Below are 22,619 nucleotides of genomic sequence, written 5' to 3' on the forward strand. Positions count from 1 at the left end.
AAGGTTGCACAGCGGCCAGGCAGAGGCGCTCCTCACATCCCGGACGATGGGCGACCGGGCAGAGGCTCACTTCCCAGACGGGCTGGCCGGGCAGAGGCGCTCCTCACTTTTCAGACGGGGCAGCCGAGCAGAGGCGCTCCTCACTTCCTAGACGGGGTGGCGGCCGGGCAGAGGCGCTCCTCACATCCCAGATGATGGGCGGCCGGGCAGAAGCGCTCCTCACATCCCAGACACGGGGCGGCCGGGCAGAGGCGCTCCTCACTTCCCAGATGGGACAGCCAGACAGAGGCGCTCCTCACATCCCAGACGATGGGTGGCCAGGCAGAGACGCTCCTCACTTCCTAGACGGGGTGGTGGCCGGGCAGAGGCTGTAATCTTAGCACTTTGGGAGGCCAAGGAAGGCAGCTGGGAGGTGGAGGTTGTAGCGAGCCGAGATCACGCCACTGCACTCCAGCCTGGGCAACACTGAGCATTGAGTGAGCGAGACTCCGTCTGTAATCCCAGCACTTCGGGAGGCCGAGGAGGGCAGATCACTCGAGGTCAGGAGTTGGAGACCAGCCCGGCCAACACGGTGAAACCCCGTCTCCACCAAAATTACAAAAACCAGCCAGGCGTGGTGGTGTGCGCCTGCAATCCCAGGTATTCGGCAGGCAGAGGCAGGAGAATCACGGGAGCCCGAGGCAGGGAGGCTGCAGTGAGGCGAGATCATGCCGCTGCACTCCAGCCTCGGCAACAGAGGGAGACCGTCTCAAAAAAAAGGAAGGAAGGAAGCAAGGAAGGGAGGGAGGGAGGGAGGAAGGGTTATGTTTTTTTTTAAATTCTCCCCAAATCAGATATATACACACCCACAAAAATAGTGTGTGAAGGAAAACTGTCATACACAAGAAGTCATATCCTGAATTCTTCAAGGAAATACATGTGGAAATAGGAATGAACAGAGTCAGCAACAGATTGATTTTTTATTAATTGAGACTTAAAATGCTACATGGCCCAAAGCTATCCTATATAAAGTACTACTACGTACAAAGGAAAGTCTGTACAGCTTTTAGCAAAACTACTTTCCCAGAAAAGCAAATTAAAATAATGCAATCAGCAGACCAAGGAGACTACAGCTAGACATCAGAGCTACAACTTCTCATATCTGTGTCAGAAAATCCTATTTATCCAGAACAGACTAAAATTTCAGGACAAAACAGTGATTTTTAAACTTTTTTTTACTTTATCCATTTTAAGTTCTTTCTATCTCCCCCCACCCCACAAACCAGTAATTCAGCAAGATCCAACAGAAAGAGGGCTACTTTTAGAATTGGCTCTTTTTTCTTTTCTTTCTTTCTTTTTTTTTTTTTTTTTTTTTTTAGAGATGGAGTCTCACTCTGTCACCCAAGCTGGAGTGCAATGGTGCAATCTCGGCTCACTGCAAGCTCCGCCTCCCAGGTTCACGCCATTCTCCTGCCTCAGCCTCCCCAGTAGCTGGGACTACAGGCGTGTGCCACCACACCTGGCTAATTTTTTGTATTTTTTAGTAGATACGGGGTTTCACCGTGTTAGCCAGGATGGTCTTGATCTCTTGACCTCATGATCTGCTCACCTTGGTCTCCCAAAGTGCTGGGATTACAGGCGTGAGCTACCGCGCCCGGCCATTATTTTTCTTTCTATGGCGAGACTGCCATGGAGCTTGGATATTTCAGGCTCATGTGCATCCATAACCAGTGTCCCACTGTGATCAAAAAACTTAGCAATGGACTTGGTGAACTCGGCTTCCCGCTGCTGCTTTGTTCTCCCACTGATGAAGGTCAGCTTCGAGGTGTATTTGTCATCAAACCTTTTAAGACTGGAGGACAGTTGCCAAATATCATCAGGATCCATTCCTATAGGATCTTTCCTGTGGACCACGAGAAAGATGCTCCTCTCCTTATATGAGGTATAAATGGTCAGAATCCCCATCATCATAAAATAGGATATGATGCACAAAGCCAAAATGGGTTTGGACTATGGAAAGGGGTGCATATAATCCCAAATCAAAGCCACTATGGCAAAGAAACAGGAGATTGTACAGATGGTGAGGCGACCATCAATGAGACCAAAATTCTCCACATATTTTTATTTTTCCAGAAGTAACTTTTTGGCAGAATCATCCAAAGAGTTTTTCACAGCTAATCCATCCCACTTGTCAATTTTTACAGGCTTATCATCTATCTTCCACTTATCCAGCAAGCCGCTATGGCCACTGCCTGTCCCGCACCTGGAACCACCGCCAGCCCCACTACTGCCTCCACTACCACCACTTCTCCCACCCTGATCAGCTGCTGCTGCCATTTTATCCACTTCTGCCTGTTCTGAGTAAATATATATATTTATATATATATTTTTTTCTTTTTTCTTTTTTCTTTTTTGAGACAAGAGTCTTGCTCTGCCACCCAGGCCGGAGTGCAGTGGCGCCATCTCTGCTCACTGCAAGCTCCACCTCCTGGGTTCACGCCATTCTCCTGCCTCAGCCTCCTGAGGCGCCCGCCAGCACGCCTGGCTAATTTTTTTTTTTTTTTTGAGACAAGAGTCTCACTCTGTTGCCCAGGCTGGAGTGCAGTGGCACGATCTCGGCTCACTGCAACCTCCGCCTCCCAGGTTCAAGCAATTCTCCTGCCTCAGCCTGCTGAGTAGCTGGGATTACAGGCACCCGCCACCAAGCCCAGCTAATTTTTGTATTTTTAGTAGAGACAGGGTTTCACCATGTTGGTCAGGTTGAGTCTTGAACCCCTGACCTCATGATCCACCTGCCTCGGCCTCCCAAAGTGCTGGGATTACAGGCGTGAGCCACCGCGCCCAGCCAATTTTTTGTATTTTTAATACAGACAGGGTTTCACCATGTTAGCCAGGATGGTCTCGATCTACTGACCTTGTGATCCACCCCCTTGGCCTCCCAAAGTGCTGGGATTACAGGCGTGAGCCACTGCGCCCAGCTGAGTAAATATTTTTACACAAATAGTGCTCTTTAAAAAAAACTCCCTTTGAGTTTTTTCCTTGGGATATGTTGTCAGTTTTGGATTTATGCCAATTTCAATTAAATTGAATTTTCAATTTAAAATTTTCAGTTAAATTTTGGAGTGCCTTTGGAATGCAATACATTGGTCTAATCAGAAAACATAAAGAAACATAAAGGTAAGTAGGCAAAGAGCTATATAGTTCATTATCTTAAGAGCTTATGTAGGAGAGAGACATACATAAGTAAGTTTAATATACGAAGAATATGCTTTTTGCCGCAAGAGATGACCAGATATAAAAGGCAGGGGGAAGGTTAAAACTAGGAGAGAGAAGCTGGGCACGATGGCTCACGCCTGTCATCCCAGCACTTTGGGACGCTGAGGCGGGCAGATCACCAGGTCAGGAGATCGAGACCATCCTAGCTAACAGGATGAAAGTCCGTCTCTACTAAAAATACAAAAAAATTAGCCAGGCATGGTGGTGCGTGCCTGTAGTCCCAGCTACTCGGGAGGCTGAGGCAGGAGAATCACTTGAACCCAGTAGGTGGAGGTTGCAGTGAACCGAGATTGGACCACTGCACTCCAGCCTGGGTGACAGAGCGAGACTCCGTCTCAAACAACAACAACAACAAACTAGGAGAGAGTACATCTTTGGAAAGAATCAAGAAAATTTAATTATGGAGGCCACATATAAAGGATGGGTAATATTTCTTGGCTGGCAGAGATTGAGGTTGGGGTGGGTAAAAGCACTTTGCACTAAGACCTAACAACAGGAACCAAAGCATTAGGATGAGAAAGTGCAGGGCATGTTGCAGGGACAGTGAGTGTTTCAGTTTGGCTAGGCTATGCCAAGAGGAATAATGGTAATTAGACCAGACCCTTGGCTTGAGGCACATTGAGGAAGGCCTTTGTAAATGCCAAGAGTGAAGACAGCAGAGTTCTGCTTTGGCAAGATGGATCTGGCAAGGGCATAGAGAACTGGCTGTCCAGAGGATAGGTGTAAGAGAGAATCCTGTTGGAAAGAGATTGCAATAATCCAGGTAGTGGGGTAATTACAAAGACCTGAAGAAAAAAGATGGGAAAATACGACATTGAGATTAGAAAGGAATCATCAGATGTAACAATAATTTTAAAAATAAAAACTATAGAACATGGCACCTAATTGGATATTCAGGGGAAGAAAATAAGAGTTTTTTGTTAAAATAGTGCCAAAATGTGGAACCTAGTGACTGAGGGACCAGGGCCATAATGTATGAATGGAGCACATTACCCATATCAATAAAATAAAATTTTGGTTTTGGTTTTATCTAATACTACACCACTAGAAAACATGTGGAAGGATATTTTAAAACCAAATTTGGGAGACATGATTGAGATGATCTAATTTAAAACCCAAGCAATGTGGCATATGTAAAATGCATTTGAAAAACCTTAGAGTATTGGGGGAACCCACCCCTGATATTTCAACGTAGGTTCTTTCTATTTCCATAAGTGTCAGCTGGCTGTGAAATAAAGAGAAAGAGTACAAAGAGAGGAATTTTACAGCTGGGCCACCAGGTGTGACATCACATATTGGGAGGACCATGATGCCCACCTGAGCCTCAAACCGCAAGTTTTTTATTAAGGGTTTCAAAAGGGGAGGGAGTGTAAGAACAGGGAGTAGGTACAAAGATCACATGCTTCAAAGGGCAAAAAGCAGAACTACTAATAAGGGTCCAACAAAGATCACAAGGCAAAGGGCAAAAGCAGAACTATGTTCAGCGGTGCACATATTGTCTTGATAAACATCTTAAATAACAGAAAACAGGGTTTGAGAGCAGAGAACTGGTCTGACCACAAATTTACCAGGGCAGAGTTTTTCCCCACCCTAGTAAGCCTGAGGGTACTGCAGGAGGCCAGGGCATATCTCAGTCCTTATCTCAACCACCTAAGACAGACACTCCCAGAGCCGCCGTTTATAGACCGCCCTCCAGGAATGCATTCCTTTCCCAGGGTATTAATATTAATATTCCTTGCTAGGAAAAGAATTTAGTGATATCTCTCCTACTTGCACATCCGTTTATAGGCTCTCTGCAAGAAGAAAAATATGGCTCTTTTTGCCTGACCCTGCAGGCAGTCAGACCTTATGGTTGTCTTCCCTTGTTCCCTAAAAATCGCTGTTATTCTGTTCTGTTTCAAGGTGCACTGATTTCATATTGTTCAAACACACATGTTTTACAATCAATTTGTGCAGTTAACACAATTATCACAGTGGTCCTGAGGTGATGTATATCCTTAGCTTATGAAGATAACAGGATTAAGAGATTAAAGTAAAGACAGGCATAAGAAATTATAAAAGTATTATTTGGGAACTGATAAATGTCCATGCAATCTTTACAATTTATGTTCCTCTGCCATGGCTCCAGACAGTCCCTCCGTTTGGGGTCCCTGACTTCCCGTAACATTAGAGAAACCTCAGAGATACAGGAAATCATTTTCTAGAAATGGGGCACAACAAGAGGAAGAATCATGCTGTTAAAGTATTTGGACAAGGTCCGAAGTCACAAAGGCCAGCAGTCTCAATTTCACACACTGTACTCCAACCAAGCCACTTCACTCATGGTGTTCAAAGTGAATAGGAACAGGAAATTATTTATTTATTTGTGGTTAATGATTCTCCAGGGAAATACTGGTTTGATCAGCTAATCACTTCAATTCAGCAAAAAAAGGTGTCTCAGTTCCTGACAGTCAAAGCAGAAAGGTAAATAGAGTTATTGTTATAAGGAAAGCAGGCAGCAATTCACCATGAAAGCAAACTTACCTAGAACCAAAGTCAAGGGAGAATGTATCACTCAGACATTTTACAGTACAATGTACATTGTCACCAACAGCCATATATCGAATTAAGTGACTCTCATAAACATAAGATGCAGAAATTGTCTTTTTTTGGGGGGAGGGGTCAGGGGGTGGAGGATAGAGTTTTGCTCTTGTTGCCCAGGCTGGAGTACAATGACGCGATCTTGGCTCACTGCAACTTCCACCTCCTGGGTTCAAGCGATTCTCCTGCTTCAGCCTCCCAAGTAGTTGGGATTACAGGTGCCTGCCACCACACCTGACTAATTTTAAAAAATATTTTTAGTAGAGACAGGGTTTCTCCATGTTGGCTAGGCTGGTTTCAAACTCCTGACCTCAAGTGATCCACCCGCCTTGGCCTCCCAAAATGCTAGGATCACAAGCGTGAGTCACTACACCCGGCCATAATTGTCTTCAAATCACTGTCTTACTGACTTTGTTAAAAATACAAAAATATAGTATTAAATCGTTTTGTGAAGTCATTTATATAGAGAGCTAAAGTAATGTAATTAAAACAGGTTGCGTATGTATAAAGTTTGTTTGTTTGTTTTTGTTTTTGAAACAGAGTCTAGGTCTGTCTGTCATCCAGGCTGGAGTGCAGTGGCACAATATGGGCTCCCTGCAACCTCCACCTCCTGGGTTCCAGCAATTCTTGTGCCTCAGCCTCCCAAGTAGCTGGGATTGCAGACATGGGCCACGACGTATGGCTAATTTTTGTATTTTTTAGTAGAGACGCGGTTTCCCAGGTTGGCCAGGCTCGCCTCAAACTCCTGGCCTCAAGTAATCCGCCTGCCTCGGCCTCCCAAAGTGCTGGGATTAAGATTTTTTTTAATTATTTTTTTAAACTGTGGTAAAATAGGCTGAGCACAGTGGCTCACCCCTGTAATCCCAACACTTTGGGAGGCCAAGGCAGGCAGATTGCTTGAGCCCAGGAGCTTGAGACCAGCCTGCACAACATGGCAAAACCCCGTCTCTACTAAAAATACAAAAAATTAGCTGGGTGTGGTGGGCACATGCCTGTAGTCTCAGCTACCTGGGAGGCTGAGGTGGGAGGATCACCTAAACCCTGGTGGTCAAGGCTGCAGCGAGCCGAAATTTTGCGCCACTGCACTCCAGCCCAAGCAATAGAGTGAGACGTTGTGTAATTCAGTGCAATTAAGTACATCCATATTGTTATGCAACCATCAGCCCTTAACATAATGGCTTCAATCATCCGTGTTGTAGCATATGCCACAATTTCCTTCCGTTTAAGGCTGAATAATATTGCATTGTATGTATAGACCACATTTTGTTTATCCATTCATCTGTTGATGGATACCTGGGTTGTTTTCCCCTTTTGGCTATTGTGTATGATGCTACAATGAACACTGGTGTGTACTAGACATTTTTAAAGCTTTTTTTTTAACTTTTATTTTAGTTTTAGGGGTACAGGTGCAGGATTGTTATTCAGCTAAACTACATGTCACAGGGGTTTGGTGTACAGATTATTTAGTCACCCAGATAATAAGCACAGTACCCAACAGGTATTTTTTTTTCTGATCCTCTCCCTCCTCCTACCTTCTACCCTCAAGTAGGTCCGTGTCTGTCATTTCCCTCTTTGTGTCTATGTGTTCTCGTTGTTTAGCTCACACTTTTAAGCGAGAACGTGTGGTATTTGGTTTTCTGTTCCTGCATTAGTTTGCTTAGGATAATGGTCTCCAGATCCATCCATGTTGCAGCAAAGGACATAATCTCATTCTTTTTTATGGCTGTGTAGTATTCCATTGTCTATGTGTACCACATTTCCATTATCCCATCTATCATTGATGGGCATTTAGGTTGATGCCATGTCTTTGCTATTGTGAATAGTGCTGCAGTAAATATTTGCATGCATGTGTTTTTATGGTAGGATGAACTATTTTACTTTAGGTATATACGCTTTTTAAGCTTTTGAAGCAGCACTCCTTTTATTCCTTAACAAAACAGAAATTTGGGAAGAATTTCATCTAGGTAATCAATGCTCTTTACAAGAAACCTGAAACACCTGCAAAAGTAAAAAAATCACAGATCAAGGAATTTCTGACTTATTACAGCATGGATCAAACTTAAGGACATTATACTAAGTGAAATAAGCCAGTCGCAAAAAGATAAATACTGTGTGATTCCACTTATATAAGGTACCTAGAGTAGTCAAATTCACAGAGACAGAAAGTGGAATGGTGGTTTGCAGAGACTGGGAGGAAGTGGGGATGGGGAGTTAATGTTTAATAGGTACATTGTTTCAGTTTTGCCAGGTGAAAAAAGTCTGGAGATGGATAGTAGTGATGGTTTTACCGTATGGATGTACAATCGGCCCTCCATATCCATGGGTTCTGCATCTGTGGATTCAACCAACTGTGGATCAAAAATATTCAGGAAGTCTGGGTGCAATGGCTCGTGCCTGTAATCTGAGCACTTTGGGAGGCTGAGGTGGGCAGATCATTTGAGGTCAGGAATTCAAGGCCAGCCTGGCCAACTTGGTGAAACCCTTGTCTCTACTAAAAATACAAAAAATTAGCTGGGCCTGGTGGTGCACACCTGTAATCCCAGATATTCAGGAGGCTGAGGCAGGAGAATCGCTTGAACCCAGGGGGCGGAGGTTGCAGCGAGACAAGATTGTGCCACTGCACTCCAGGCTGGGTGACAGAGTGAGACTTTGTCTCAAAAAAAAAAATTTTTTTTTCAGGAAAAGACTAGACTCAGTGGCTCACACCTATAATCCCAGCGTTTTCAGAGGTCTAGGCAGGAGAATCCCTTGAGGTCAGAAATTTAAGACCAGCCTGGGCTGGTCTTAACAAAAAAATTAGCTGGCCATGGTGGTGCACTCCTGTAGTCCCAGCTACTTGAGAGGTTGAGGCAGGAGAATCACTTGAACCCAGGAGGCGGAGGCTGCAGTGAGCCACCATCATGCCACTGCACTCCAGCCTGGGCAACAGAGCAAGACTCCATCTCAAAATAATAATAATAATAATAATAATAATAAATGTATACACTATTTTTCTATTTTTCTCCATTAAATGTTTTATTTATTTATTTATTTATTGAGACAGAGCCTCGCTCTGTCGCCCAGGCTGGAGTGCAGTGGCACGATCTCGGCTCACTGCATGCCTCCTGGGTTCATGTCATTCTTCTGCCTCAGCCTCCCCAGTAGCTGGGACTACAGGCACCTGCCACTGCACCTGGCTCATTTTTTTGTATTTTTGGTAGAGACGGGGTTTCACTGTGTTAGCCAGGATGGTCTTGATCTCCTGACCTCGTGATCCTCCCACCTCGGCCTCCCAAAGTGCTAGGATTACAGGCATGAGCCACCGCGCCCGGCCTGAAATGTTTTAAAATATACATTTCTTTGACCTGTTATTTGTACTTAGAATAACTTATCCTAAGGAAAGATGTGTGTGGAGAGATTTACCAGTAGGTACATTTATTAAGGCAAAGTTTATAATAGAAGAAAACCAGAAACAAACTACAGTAAAGACTCCACAATAAGGGTCATAGAAAATAAAATGGCACATCCATACATGGGTGTAAAGGTGTTTCATGTTTACACCGGTGTTCCAATACTTCAAGATTCAAGTTGCTGCCATTTTAAAGTCATGCTCAAGGGTTCTCAATATCTACATTACCAACAGACCAAAGATGAAGCAAAATGAAAAACAGTCTTTAATGTTAAAGATGCCTGTAATCCCAGCTACTTGGGAGGCCAAGGCAAGAGAATCTCTTGAACCCAGGAGGCGGAGGTTGCAGTGAGCTGAGATCGCGCCACTGCACTCCAGCCTGGGTGACAAGAGCGAAACTCCAACTGAAAATACAAAAAATTAGCCGGGCGCGGTGGCGGGCACCTGTAATCCCAGCTACTCAGGAGGCTGAGGCAGGAGAATGGCATGAACCTGGGAGGCGGAGCTTGCAGTGAGCCAAGATAGCGCCACTGCAGTCCAGCCTGGGCGAAAGAGCGAGACTCCGTCTCAAAGAAAAAAAAAAAAAAAAAAAAAAGGAAGGCAATGTTTGTACACAAGGGATATACTAGTCCCATTAGAGATAATCTGGGAACTCTAGTCAATGAGCAAGATGAATAAAAGGCAAAGAATTATCACCTTTGCAAATGAAAGAGTAACAGGAAGCTGGGATATGATTTTACTAGAAACTCTAAAAATAATTGGCAACTTTTACAAATGGAAACCTCCAATTCCAAATGCTTAATACCATATTTATAATATTTTTACCTTTATATTTATTCAAGTCCTATCTGCCATCATTTACATTTTCTCAATTTTCTGAAGTAGTCTTTAAACACACACACACACACACACACACACACACACACACACACGCAATGTGTTTTCCCATAATCTAAGATAAATTCATTTTATCCAAGAACTTGGGACTGGATTATGATTCTCTTTAGAGGACAGTCAAGTCCTGACAGTCTATACTGTGGAGCCAGGAGATGCCTCTCATTAAGCAGGGGAAGACACCGGGGCCAGGAGAGTATCACCTACTCACAGGACCTCGCGAGTTCGTGCCCGTGTAAGGACACGCCGCCCTGTTCACCAATTTGCGCTGCCTCCTCCTGGGCGAGCGCTTCTTAGCAAAAGCCCCAGAGCGTCGGTGACATTCCCGGAGCCGGGCGGGATATTCGAGAGGGGACCCGCCCCTTCCCGCTGGCCACGCCCCCGGTCGGGGTTGGCGCGGTTTCCGTGGGGACTCACACTGAGCTAAGGTTTCTCTCCCGTCATTCCCATCAGCCCATGATATGATGATACCTCCTGAACACTGAGCGTGAGGAGCCGATGCTGGTGAGCTGGAGCTAGGTCCCAGGGAGGCGGCCAGGAAAAGGAGAGGCAGAATACCACATTAAAGGAGCGCAAGTCAAATACCCGGGCGCCAAAAACTGGAAGGATTTACGTTTGGACTTCAATGCTTAGGGAAGTGGGTGGGAGGTGAGTAGGGCAGAGAGGGCAGAGCCAGGAACAGGGAGAAAACCACGGAACTAGGTGGGACTCAGTAGAAGCTGGACTGATACACCACGGACCTGGGTGGGACTCGGTAGAAGCTGAACTGAACTTCACTATTCAGGGATGAATCGGGCGCTCTGGATAAGTGGCAACCCTCTTTACTCAACCCAGGCACTGGAGGTATGTGAAGAGAGGTCTGGACTCTCCTGTCAGGAACACTGTCAGGGGGACAAGGCCATGCCGTGTGGGGAAACTAGTGGCTCTATTTCCCAACACTTTTATTTTACTCAAACTATCCATACATTCAGTTTAAGGGGGCAAGTATTTCAACACATTTGCCGCTAAAAAGAAACCCCTGTTGTTTACTACAAAGAAACTGTCTCAAGTGTTCCCCATTTACACCTACCAGAGTAGTCTTTTGAATGCTGGAGCTCACTCTTGTTTTTGACCTCCTTATCTCCCTTGACCTGCCAATAGTGATAGCTGTGGGCTTTCAGGATCAAATGATATCTACCAATTCCCACTAAGGAAGAGGTGAGATTAACCCTCTCACAACGACCGCAAGAAATGCTGCAAGGACCACTTTCATTCGTACTCCCACACCCCATCCTTCCAAAACAATTTGTATCAGCTTTGGTTAGGTCAATATTCAGAGTTGACCTTAGTGTGACTGTAGAGTTTCTATTCAGAGTAGAGCTGAATTCTACCCTGAGTTCTGATTGTATAGCTAAATGATGATTATATTACAGGAAAAGGGGTAAGTAAACCTTTTCTGTAAATGGCCAGATAGTACGTGAGCCTTGTTACAAGTACTCAGCTCTGCCGTTGCACTGGGAGAGCAGCCATGGTAGTAGTATCTCTATAAAACTTTATGGACACTGAAATATAAATTTTGAATAACTTTCTTGTGTCACAAAATGTTACTATTCTTTCGATTTTTTTCAACCATTAAAAAACGTAAAAACTATTCTTAGCTCAGGGAAGTCAAAAAACGACCATAGTTGGACTAATCACAGTTTGTCAAAATCTGGCATAAACTATTAGCAGGTAGTTGCCTAAAATCTCTTTATCGCATCAAATTACTGTGAAGAGTTGTAGGCAAAAAGGTATATTTTATTATGTAAAGGTAATTATATTCAAAGATAAAGTTATTTTGAACTTAAAATCTAGTATTTTCAGACCAAACTATTCAAACACAACTAGAATTCACTAAGGAAAAGTTACAGTGAACATTGAAGAAAAAAAATTAACACTTTACTTTTTTTTGTTTGTTTAACACTACTCTTAATAGTTACTGAAAATTTTGGTATAACCAACCAACACACACACACACACATGACCCCCTCACACCACCCCGATTTATGTTAGTAAGACATGGCAGGGGGAGGGATAGCATTAGGAGAAATAACTAATGTAAATGACGAGTTGATGGGTGCAGCAAACCAACATGGCACATGTATACCTATGTAACAAACCTGCACGTTGTGCATGGGTACCCTAGAACTTAAAGTAAAATAAAAAAAAATTTTAAAAGACATGGCATAAAGGATCACTTGAGCACAGGAGGTCTTGCTCAATCACCCAGGCTGGATTGCAGTGGCTCGAACATGGCTCACTGCAGCCTGGACCTCCTGGGCTCAAGCAATCCTCCCACCTCAGCCCCCTAAGTAGCTGGGATTACAGACACACACCACCACACCAAATTTTTTGTTTTTTTTGATAGAGAAAGGGTTTCACTATGTTGCCCAGGCTGGTCTTGAACTCCAGGGCTCAAGCAATCCGCTGGCCTCAGTTTCCCAAACTGTTGGGATTATAGGTGTGAGCCACCCCATTGGGACCAAAGAGACTTTCACACAAATTGTTGCTATGGTCTGAATGTTTTATGTTCCCCAAAATTCATATGTTGACACCCTAACCCCTATGGTAGATGGTATTAGGAGGTGAGCCTTTGGGAGGTGATTAGGTCATGAGGGTAAAGCCCTCACGAATGGTATTCATACCCTTATAAAACAGGCTCCAGAGAGGTGTTTTGCCCTCTCTACCATGTGAGAACACAGCTAGAAGGCGCCGTCCATAAGCCAGAAAGAAGACCCTCACCAGACACTGAATCTCCCTTGATCTCGGACTTCCCAGCATTCAGAACAGTGATACATAAATTTCTGTTGGTTATATGATAGTCAACTTATGTTACTCTGTGATAGCAGCCTGAACAGACAAAGACAGTTGGTTCCTTGGGAAACTGGATGCCTGGGAAAAGATTATATAGTTGAACCTTGAACAACAGGTTTGAACTGCATGGGTCCACTTACATGCAGATTTTTTTCAACCAAGTGAGGATCGAAAATACAATATTCAGGCTGGGTGTGGTGGCTCACACCTGTAATCCCAGCACTTTGGGAGGCCTAGGCAGGCGGATCGCCTGAGGTCAAGAGTTTGAGACCAGCCTGGCCAACATGGTAAAACCTGTCTCTACTAAAAATACAAAAAGTAGGCAGGTGTGGTCGCACATGTCTGTAATCCCAGCTGCTCAGGAGGCTGAGGCAGGAGAATCGCTTGAACCTGGGAGGCGGAAGTTGCAGTGAGCCGAGACTGGGCCACTGCACTCCAGCCCAGGCGACAGAGCCAGACTCCATCTCAAAAAAATAAAAAAATAATAAAAATAAAATACAAAAATTAGCCAGGCATGGTGGCGCATGCCTGTAATCGCAGTTACTTGGGAGGCTGAGGTATGTGAATCGCTTGAACCTGGGAGGCAGAGGCTGAAGTGAGCTGAGATTGTGTCACTGCACTCCAGCCTGGGTGATGGGGTGAGACTTTGTCTCAAATAATAATAATGTTAATAAAATAAAATAAAATATACTATTCAGGGGAAACCTGAGCATAGAGAGGGCTTTTTGTACATGCAGGTTTTGCAGGGCTGACTGTGAGACGTGAGTATGCATGGGTTTTTATATACTCTGGGGGTCCTGGACCCAATCCCTGGCATTTACCAAGGGACAACTGTATATATTAAAGTGACATGGCATAAAATAAGTTATAATATCTCTTCTTTGTTACTATAGGTTCTGGTGCAAAGTAGTTCCTGGGACTAAGCTGTCACTCAACTTATGCCACTCAACTGAGTTTTGTGTGTGTGTGTGTGTGTGTGCATATTTATGACAGGAACATGACCATTTGAATAAATTTACCCAATTGTGTCTTCATTTAAACTGTCTGAAACTAATGAATGAATGTCATGTTCCTTTTCTCTTCTTTCCTCCTCACATTGAGACTTATCTTTCTATTTCCAATAATTTCCCCTTCTCCCCTTCTTCCCTTCACTCTTTTCTAGTCATTTCCCTTTTTACTTTGTCTCCTGCCTGGAAGGATGTTAGACTCTTCTTTAACAACTCCATTTGCCCTTCCATAGAGATCACAAGTCCTTGCTTTCTTCACTCACTTCTTTTGTTCTTTTCTCCTCTTCCAAAATTACAATAAGATGAGAACAATTAACTATGTTCTCATCTTTCTCATTCTTGACCCTCAGTTGTGGCATTAGCGAAATGATAGGGCAGTTCTGGAAATTGTAGGTAAAGGTAGCACATCCATTTAAATCTTACTCAGTCTTTTCTAGGTCTCCCTGTTTCTTTATCCATATGATTAACCCCACCTAGCCAGATCCTTTGGGTCACTGTCTTTTATTACTTTATTCATAGAGTTATTTTTCTACCACCCTTCCTTTGTCATTATCTCTCTGCTAGGAATACTCCCTTAGTTTCAGGTTGAAACCAGGCTCTTCAGGCAGTGTGGCTAAGAACTTCAGACTAACCTGGGTTGAAACCAGTTCTGACACTTACTGTGTAACCAGACAAATCTTTAACTCCTATGACTCACTATTATCTTACCTCTAAAATGGCAATTATAGTGGTCTCTCTTCCACAAGGTTGTTTTAAGGGGTAAATGAGATAATGTTTTGGGGCTAATGATTTTCTTTTTTTTGAGACAGTCTGGCTCTGTTGCCCAGGCTGGAGTGCAGTGGCGCGATCTCGGCTCACTGCAACCTCCACCTCTCGGGTTCACGCCATTCTCCTGCCTCAGCCTCCCGAGTAGCTGGGGCTACAGGTGCCTGCCTCCGCGCCTGGCTAATTTTTTGTATTTTTAGTAGAAACGGGGTTTCACCATGTTAGCCAAGATGGTCTCGATCTCCTGACCTCGTGATCCACCCGCCTCGGCCTCCCAAGGTGCTGGGATTATAGGCGTGAGCCACCGCGCCCGGCCGGGGCTAATGATTTTCTTACGGGATGACTGCCTAAGCCCTTTCCATCTCCATCAGCTTATTATCCGCTTAGATCTGTCATTCCCTCCATCTCTCAAATCCTCTGTACCTTTGTCCCCTGTCATCCCCCTCCTGAGTTCCTAAACTTCCTTCTGTTGTGAGATCACCAGTTCCCACATGCAGACCTTCATGTTTAGGCCATCAATTATTTATCTCCTTGGAAGATGTTAACATAGAATAGCTCAAGTATAATTCAACTACATTAAAATACCTCTGACCCAACACAATACTACTGCATCATAAGCATCTCTCAGGAATGAGTTTATTTTATCTAAATAAAAGTAAAAAGCATGTTAGAATAGGCATGTTGGTAGCATCTTGGATCACTGGAGCATACCCAGCAAGAGCTAAAGAGGAAATAACACAAAGGAATACCGTTCAGTGATGCTTTACACAAAGCAGTCATAACAAATCTGGAGAACTGTATTTCATCCTTGCCTTGGCTTCAGCCAACCAGATAGCAGTTTTACTATCCCTATCATTACTAGCTTTAATCAATAAATCAACTATTTATAACAACACCATACATTTGTATGGCATTTGATAATTGACAAAGTAATTTCATATACATTTTCTTGTGTAATTCTTATAACCTCCTTATCGGATAAATTTTATCATCACAGTTACAGATGAGAAAATTGAGGTTCAGGGATTGTGACTTGACTTTGTAAGGAAATAGTGAAATCAGGATTCAAACCCAACCTCTCGAGTGTAGACCAAACTCAAGAAGATGTCTTTGGCTTTTGTTTTTTGTTTGTTTGTTTTTTAGATGGAGTCTCACTCTGTCGCCAGGCTGGAGTACAGTGGCACTATCTTGGCCACTGCGAGGTTGCAGTGGCGCCCAGGCTGGAGTGCAGTGGCGCAATCTTGGCACACTGCAAGCTCCGCCTCCCGGGTGCATGCCATTCTCCTGCCTCAGCCTCTCCGAGTAGCTGGGACTACAGGCGCCCGCCACCACGCCCGGCTAATTTTTTTTGTATTTTTAGTAGAGACGGGGTTCCACCGTGGTCTCGATCTTCTGACCTCGTGATCCGCCAGCCTCGGCCTCCGAAAGTGCTGGGATTACAAGTGTGAGCCACCGCGCCCGGCTTTTTTTCTTTTCTTTTCTTTCTTTTTTTTTTGAGACAGTTTTGCTCTTGTAGCCCAGGCTGGAGTGCAGTGGCACGATCTTGGCTCACTGCAAACTCCACCTCCTGGGTTGGAGCAATTTTCCTGCCTCAGCCTCCTCAGTAGCTGGGATTACAGGCACCTGCCATCACGCCCAGCTAATTTTTGTATTTTTAGTAGACATGGGGTTTCACTGTGTTGTCCAGGCTGGTCTCAAACTCCTGACCTCAGGAGATCCACTCACCTTGGCCTCCCAAAGTGCTGGGATTACAGGCGTGAGCCACCGCCTCTGACCTATTTCTGAACATTCTAGTCTATTTCATTTATCTAGGAATGAAAGAAGAAAAAGAGAGTGGGGTAGCACAAGAGAACTACAGGAGTAAAGGCATAGAGACAGGAAGAGAAAAGGTAACTTTTAGGGCAATTTTTGTCAAAATGTGGGACAATACCTATTGTGGGTTATAGTATCACTTTAATAACTACGACCAGTATTTTGGCTTAAATGCATAAACATATTGCAATTGAATAGAAAATATGACATATTGGAAGTATTGTTTCAGAAAATATAAGTTTCAGTATATATATACATATTCTATATATACTCATTTAATTTTGTATAGGTGTACCGTGATAAGATGTATTTACTGTGGTTGTTGGGCAAAAAAGGCTGGAGAAACAGTATTTTAGCATCCAGGAGGTAGTTCATTTGAGCAGAAACATTGTTTAGGCAGGAAAGTTCAACAAATCAAGGTGGACCACAGCATTTGGAAAGCCTCCTCTACTTTTCACATTGTTTGGAGCTTTATTTTCTTCCCTTTGTTAAAAATATACTTTAAAATTATTTGTTTTGTAAACAATTTAAAATACAGATGAAGGTAAAGTAGCTCTTGACCACCTTCTTCCTCCAATCCGAATCCTGGCCCTCAGAGTTACTACTTTGTCCTTTCCCCTTTCAGACTTATTCCTTCACATTTAAATGCCTATGTGTGCAAATATATAGTTTGCGGCAACTTGGCTTTCTTTCTCTCACTTAATTTATCTTGATCTTTTCACGCAGATTTATCTTGCTCAAGAGCTGCACAGTATTTCAAAATGCGGATGTACCATAGTATATCTTGTCTTTCCTCTATCGATGAATGACTAGGTTTCCAATTTTTTGTTATTTCCCCCCGTGCCCCCCAATAAAGCTGGATCCCGAGCTTTTTTGTACACATGTGCAAGTGCCCACGGGGTAGAATCCTAAAAATAGAAGATGTGTGAGTACTTTCTTTTTCATTTTGTAGGCTCTGGGGAACTACTGCAGGGAGGTTGGGATACAAAACACCCCCAGGCCAACAACCGGCCAGCTAGGATACGTTCTTGCTTTGGCCCCTGACAAGTTTTCTTCCTTTCGTAATGGACGCTGACTTTGTTTTTTTTACCTCGTAGATGCAACAGTTCCCAGCACCAAACCCAGATATACAACTATTCAGCTACCAAGCGCTACGCCTAATCAGAGGGAAAAAAAAAATCTCCAGTCCTTTCACGTCGTGACGCTTGCTTCCGGGAAGCGGGCCGGAAGCCGCTCCTCGATTCTGCGTCAAACCCGACTTCAGGGGCCGTCGTAAAAGTGTCGTCCCTGTCTCTCCGACCGGCCACAGGTTTCCGCTTGCCTCTGGCCGGGGGTCGGCAACTGTGGGCGTCAGTTTCCCTCAAAATGGCGGACGAGGAGGCTGGAGGTACGGAGAGGATGGAAATCAGCGTGGAGTTACCCCAGACCCCTCAGCGTCTGACATCTGTAAGTCCCTATAGGCAAGTCTTTTTGTCCTCCCCCCAGTCCCTCCCTACTGCGCTTAGGAGGATGTGGGGCTTCACCCCTTATGGCGGCTCTGGGGAGGGGGAGTTATCTGGATTGATCTGGAAGGAAGCCACCGAATAAAAAGTTAGTCGCAACCCACATTTCTGCCAGCCAAGTCTACGGAATATAATGACTTTGTTATGTATTATTCTTGATGATCTCAAGCATGCATGTCTCTATTCTGAAGTAGAAAGAACCAGTGATGTTATTAGACGGTTTGATGTGGGGGCTGAGGCGGGGTTGGAGCGAGAGCCATTTTCGTATAGAAGCAGTACTAACCCTTTACTCTTGATGATGGGAACGTAGCACCTGGTATTGTATTGCATAGCCTGCTGGCCGGGACCTGATATTGGTAGGGAGTGCTGCCACTGTCAAGTCATGTCTAGATGTGAGGTGTAGTAATTGTCCTTGCCTATAGCATTTTGGGAACCCCAGGCCTAACCCTCAGTGGAGAAACCCATCATCTGTCGCTACTTTTTAAAGGTGAAGAAAGGACTCCCAAATATTTTAAGCCAGAGCAATACCATTAATTAATGTCGGAATCTATACTTTGCTCTTGCATTTTGAAAGAATGGGAAGGCAGAGATAATGAACAAATTTGAGTCACTAGCTACAGGGAGAAAGCTGCCGAGGAAGATAAGAATAGGGAGCAATGTTAGGGAATGTTCTGGATGCCCAGGGCATCTCGTGTGGAGATATGTAGAAAATATTCAAATATCTGTCACCGCATAATGTTTTATTAGTTTGTCTTTCTAAATAGCAGCATTTAGAGATTTGGAATATACACATTTTTTCTGAAGTTTCTTTGGCTTGTAGTTTAATAAAAGCATTATTTTATTTTATTTATTTTTTGAGACAGAGTTTTGCTCTTGTTGCCCAGGCTGAAGTGCGGTGGCACAATCTCGGCTCACTGCAATCTCCGCCTCCCGAGTTCAGGAATTCTCCTGCCTCAGCCTCTTGAGTATCTGGGATTACAGGCGCCTGCCACCATGCCTGGCTAATTTTTTTTTTATTTTTATTTTTGGTAGAGACGGGGTTTCACCATGTTGGCCAGGCTGATCTCGAACTCCTGACCTCAGGTGACCAACCTGCCTCGGCATCCCAAAGTGCTGGGATTACAGATTAAAAGCATTCTTGAACTTTTTTTTTTTTTTTTTTAACCCTGCATACAATTGAGCATTGTTTTACCCAAGAACAGAGGGAGCTACAGAGGGAGCTACAGAGGGAGGTACGGAATGAGTCAACTCCAGGGACTGGAATGAGTCAACTCCAGGGACTGAAGAGACTGTCTAGGAGGTAGGAACCAGGTAGGGAGGGAGTTGGGAAAAGGGTTTGACCACTGACTATGTCAGTGCTTGCCTTTTTCCTCCACCCCAAATAGCAGTTCAAATTCACTTCACTACTGGTCATGAAGGAGGAAGCATCTTATTTGAGATGATAAGGAATGAGGAGGTAGGACAAATTTAAAAGCAACTGAAACATTTTAATGGTAGTTTGTGAGTTTTGCTTGTTACAAGGAGTGGGGAAATTGTGCTGTGGTCAGAAGAATTGTTAGAGTTTTGTATCTGAAGACTAATATTTAAAGCTTTGATACATTAATTTTTTCCAGATAATGCAATAAAACCCCATCATTCTGGACGTCACTAATTTGGAATTGGAGATAATGATACAGGAATTGAGCTAGAATTTATGTGGCAACTCTTTACCTCAGGAAATATTATTAGATTTCGTTGGGCAGGGCTTTGGGTTTTGCAAAGTAGTAGGTAGATTGTGTAATATAGCCTCAAGGAACTCGCAGTCTGGTGACACAGGTAATATAAGGGCCCAGATAATTTTAATTCAAGGTAGAGTAATGTCAATAGATGAAGACCTGTGACTGTTAAGCTTTATAACACCTTTTTTGGCTTTGATCTCTGTATCTGCTGAAGACCCTACAGATCATTCTACCTTTCTGTCTTTCTCTTTTTCTCTTTTTAAAGCTACTACTGTTGTTAATTTTATTCTAGCCATGGTGTGACACTGGCTTCCAAGTTTACTACTTTGCTGTTAAGCAATATAAGCTCAGTTGTTCCCCCTACTCCTTATTGTTTATCCTTAGACAAAGATAAATAGTATGGGACATTTATAGAGGTTTAAGCAATCGTACAATTTCCGTTAGAGTCTAATCCCTGGTTATAGTCTGTGATTTCCTTAAACTTCCTTCTTAGTCTGCAGATCCTTTTTCATTCATATTGCTGTTAGTAAGCATGAAGGCTGTAGTATTCCTAACATTATCTCACATGCAATTCAAATAAAATAATACGTATGAATTAGTGGACATTGATAAAAGCCATTGCTTAACAATTACCAGGGGAACTGATACTGTAGGTCTGAGGTGAGGTCCAAGAATCTGCATTTTCACAAGCATGTCCTGCTGATTCTGTAATAGTGGTGTATGGGCCACACTTTGAGTAACACTTAGCTAGGTATTTGGAAGTTATCAGTAAATTTACAGTTGAGGTTGTGGGAATAGGTAACATCTTTTTTGTTTTGGGACAGGGTTTCGCTTTGTCACCCAGGCTGGAGTGCAGTGGCACAAACATAACTCACTGCAGCCTCAATCTCTTGGGCTCAGGTGATCCTCCCACCTCAACCTCCTGAGTAGCTGGGAATGTAGGCATGTGCCACCATGCCGAGTTAATTTTTTGCATATTTTGTAGAGACAGGGTTTTATTTAATTTATTTAAGACAGAGTCCTACTCCATCACCCAGGCTGGAGTACAGTGGCGCCATCTTGGCTCACTATAACCTCCACCTCCCAGGTTCAAGCAATTCTTGTGCCTCAGCTTCCCAAGTAGCTGGAATTACAGGTGTGTGCCACCACACCCGGCTGATTTTTGTATTTTTAGTAGAGACGGGGTTTTGCCATATGGCCAGGCTGGTCTCGAACTCCTGACCTGAAGTGATCCATCTGCCTTGGCCTCCCAAAGTGGTGGGATTACAGGCGTGAGCCACTATGCCCAGCCCAGATAAGATCTTTGAGGAGGAAAATGTGTGCATATATAGACACACACACAGAGGAAAAGAGAGAGTGAGACAGAGATGATGAGAGAAAGAGAACAGGAATGATTGAAACGGGTAGAAAATGGAAGAACGAGGTAAGAACGTGGAAACAGAATAGGCAAGCAGGTAGGAGGTGAGAGTAGTGCGATGGCATGGGATATTGTTTTGAGGAGAGGGTGGTTTATTGGGTCCATGGTAATGAGGACTGAGAAAAATTGGGAATCAAGAGGGTTGTGAGGTAGTCTGCCAGAACTTCTGCCTTCTGTCTTCCTCAACTAATTTTCTTCCTTAAGTCAATTTCAGAAGATACCTCTTGGCATGATACTCAGCTCTTTTCTGTTGCCTGTTTATAACCTCTACCTAGGGGATTTCACCCAGTTCTGTGACTTTAAATACCATCTGTATGTATTCAGTTCCCAAATTTATATCTCTGTGTCATCTCACTTCTGAACTCCAGAATCATAAATCCAACTGCCTACTTGACATCTTCACTTGGATATCTGGTGTTTCAAACAGTGGGAGCAATTAAGAAGTTGCTGCTGTAACCCAAGCTGTAGTTGATGGTAGCTTGCACTGGAAAGGTTATCCTTGGAGATAGAGTGAAGAGGATAAATGTGAGAAAGATTTTAGAAGTGTGGAAGAAGCAGAAAGACTTGCTGATAGATTAGGCATGAGGCAAAAGGGAAGGAATAGATGACATCTGCATCCTCAGTTTTTGGTTTAAGCATTCATGGCGGTAGTTGTGTTGTTTCCAGCGGTATGATCTTGGCTCATTGCAACCTCCGTGTCCCAAGTTCAAGTGATTCTCCTGCCTCAGCCTCCCGAGTAGCTGGAATTACAGGCATGCACCACCATGCCTGGCTTTTTTTTTTTTTTTTTGAGCCAAGGTCTCTGTCACCCAGGCTAGAGTGCAGTGGTGAGATCTTGGCTCACTGAAACCTCGCCTCCTGGGTTCAAGCGATTCTCTTGCCTCAGCCTTCCAAGTAGCTGGGATTACAGGTGCCTGCCACCACGCCTGGTTAATTTTTGTGTTTTTAGTAAAGAGAGGGGTTTCACCATGTTGGCCAGGTTGGTCTTGAACTCCTGACCTCAGGCAATCCGCCCACCTCAGCCTCCCAAATTGCTGGGATTATAGGCGTGAGCCACCGTGCCCAGCCAGTTTTTTTGTATTTTTAGTAGAGGTGGGGTTTCACCATATTGGCCAGACTGGTCTCGAACTCCTGACCTCAAGTGATCCACCCACCTCGGCCTCCCCAGTTGCTGGGATTACAGATGTGAGCTATCGCGCCTGGCCTTGGTTGTGTCATATATTGAGAGGAAAGACAAGATTTTAGGAGAGGAAAAGAGAAAGGCAGATCAAGAGTTTTGTTATCCGTGTCTCAGTAGATGACACCTCCATCATAGCTCTTGAACCCAAATAATTCTGTCTCCACCCATGTAGTCCAAGTCACTCTGTTGTCTTGGCTACTGCAGTGACTTCTTAACTGGTCTCTTTGCTTCCACTGTTGCCCTCTTCCTGTCAATTCTGCACAGAACAA

At 44.0% G+C, this 22,619-nt stretch overlaps 1 protein-coding gene and 1 pseudogene across 3 annotated transcripts in view; one reads left to right on the forward strand and one right to left on the reverse strand.

The window, feature by feature from the left end:
- UBR1 (ubiquitin protein ligase E3 component n-recognin 1) overlaps positions 1–22,619 on the forward strand; it is a 177,901-nt gene that overhangs the window by 2,509 nt on the left and 152,773 nt on the right. For 2 of the 3 annotated variants that reach the window (XR_008657797.2, XM_063639551.1), the window contains exon 2: positions 17,631–17,979. Coding sequence is in view for 2 of the 3 variants with exons in the window: in XM_063639551.1 (XP_063495621.1) it covers positions 17,899–17,979 (81 nt within the window). In the remaining variant the exon portion in view is untranslated. Of the gene's footprint in view, positions 1–17,630; positions 17,980–22,619 lie in introns of those variants that run through there. The other variant, XM_055278900.2, reaches the window with a different exon arrangement.
- On the reverse strand, positions 1,157–2,331 carry LOC129481589 (signal peptidase complex subunit 2-like; annotated as a pseudogene).

This window comes from Symphalangus syndactylus, chromosome 5, assembly GCF_028878055.3.
Source record: "Symphalangus syndactylus isolate Jambi chromosome 5, NHGRI_mSymSyn1-v2.1_pri, whole genome shotgun sequence".
Taxonomy (NCBI): domain Eukaryota; kingdom Metazoa; phylum Chordata; class Mammalia; order Primates; family Hylobatidae; genus Symphalangus; species Symphalangus syndactylus.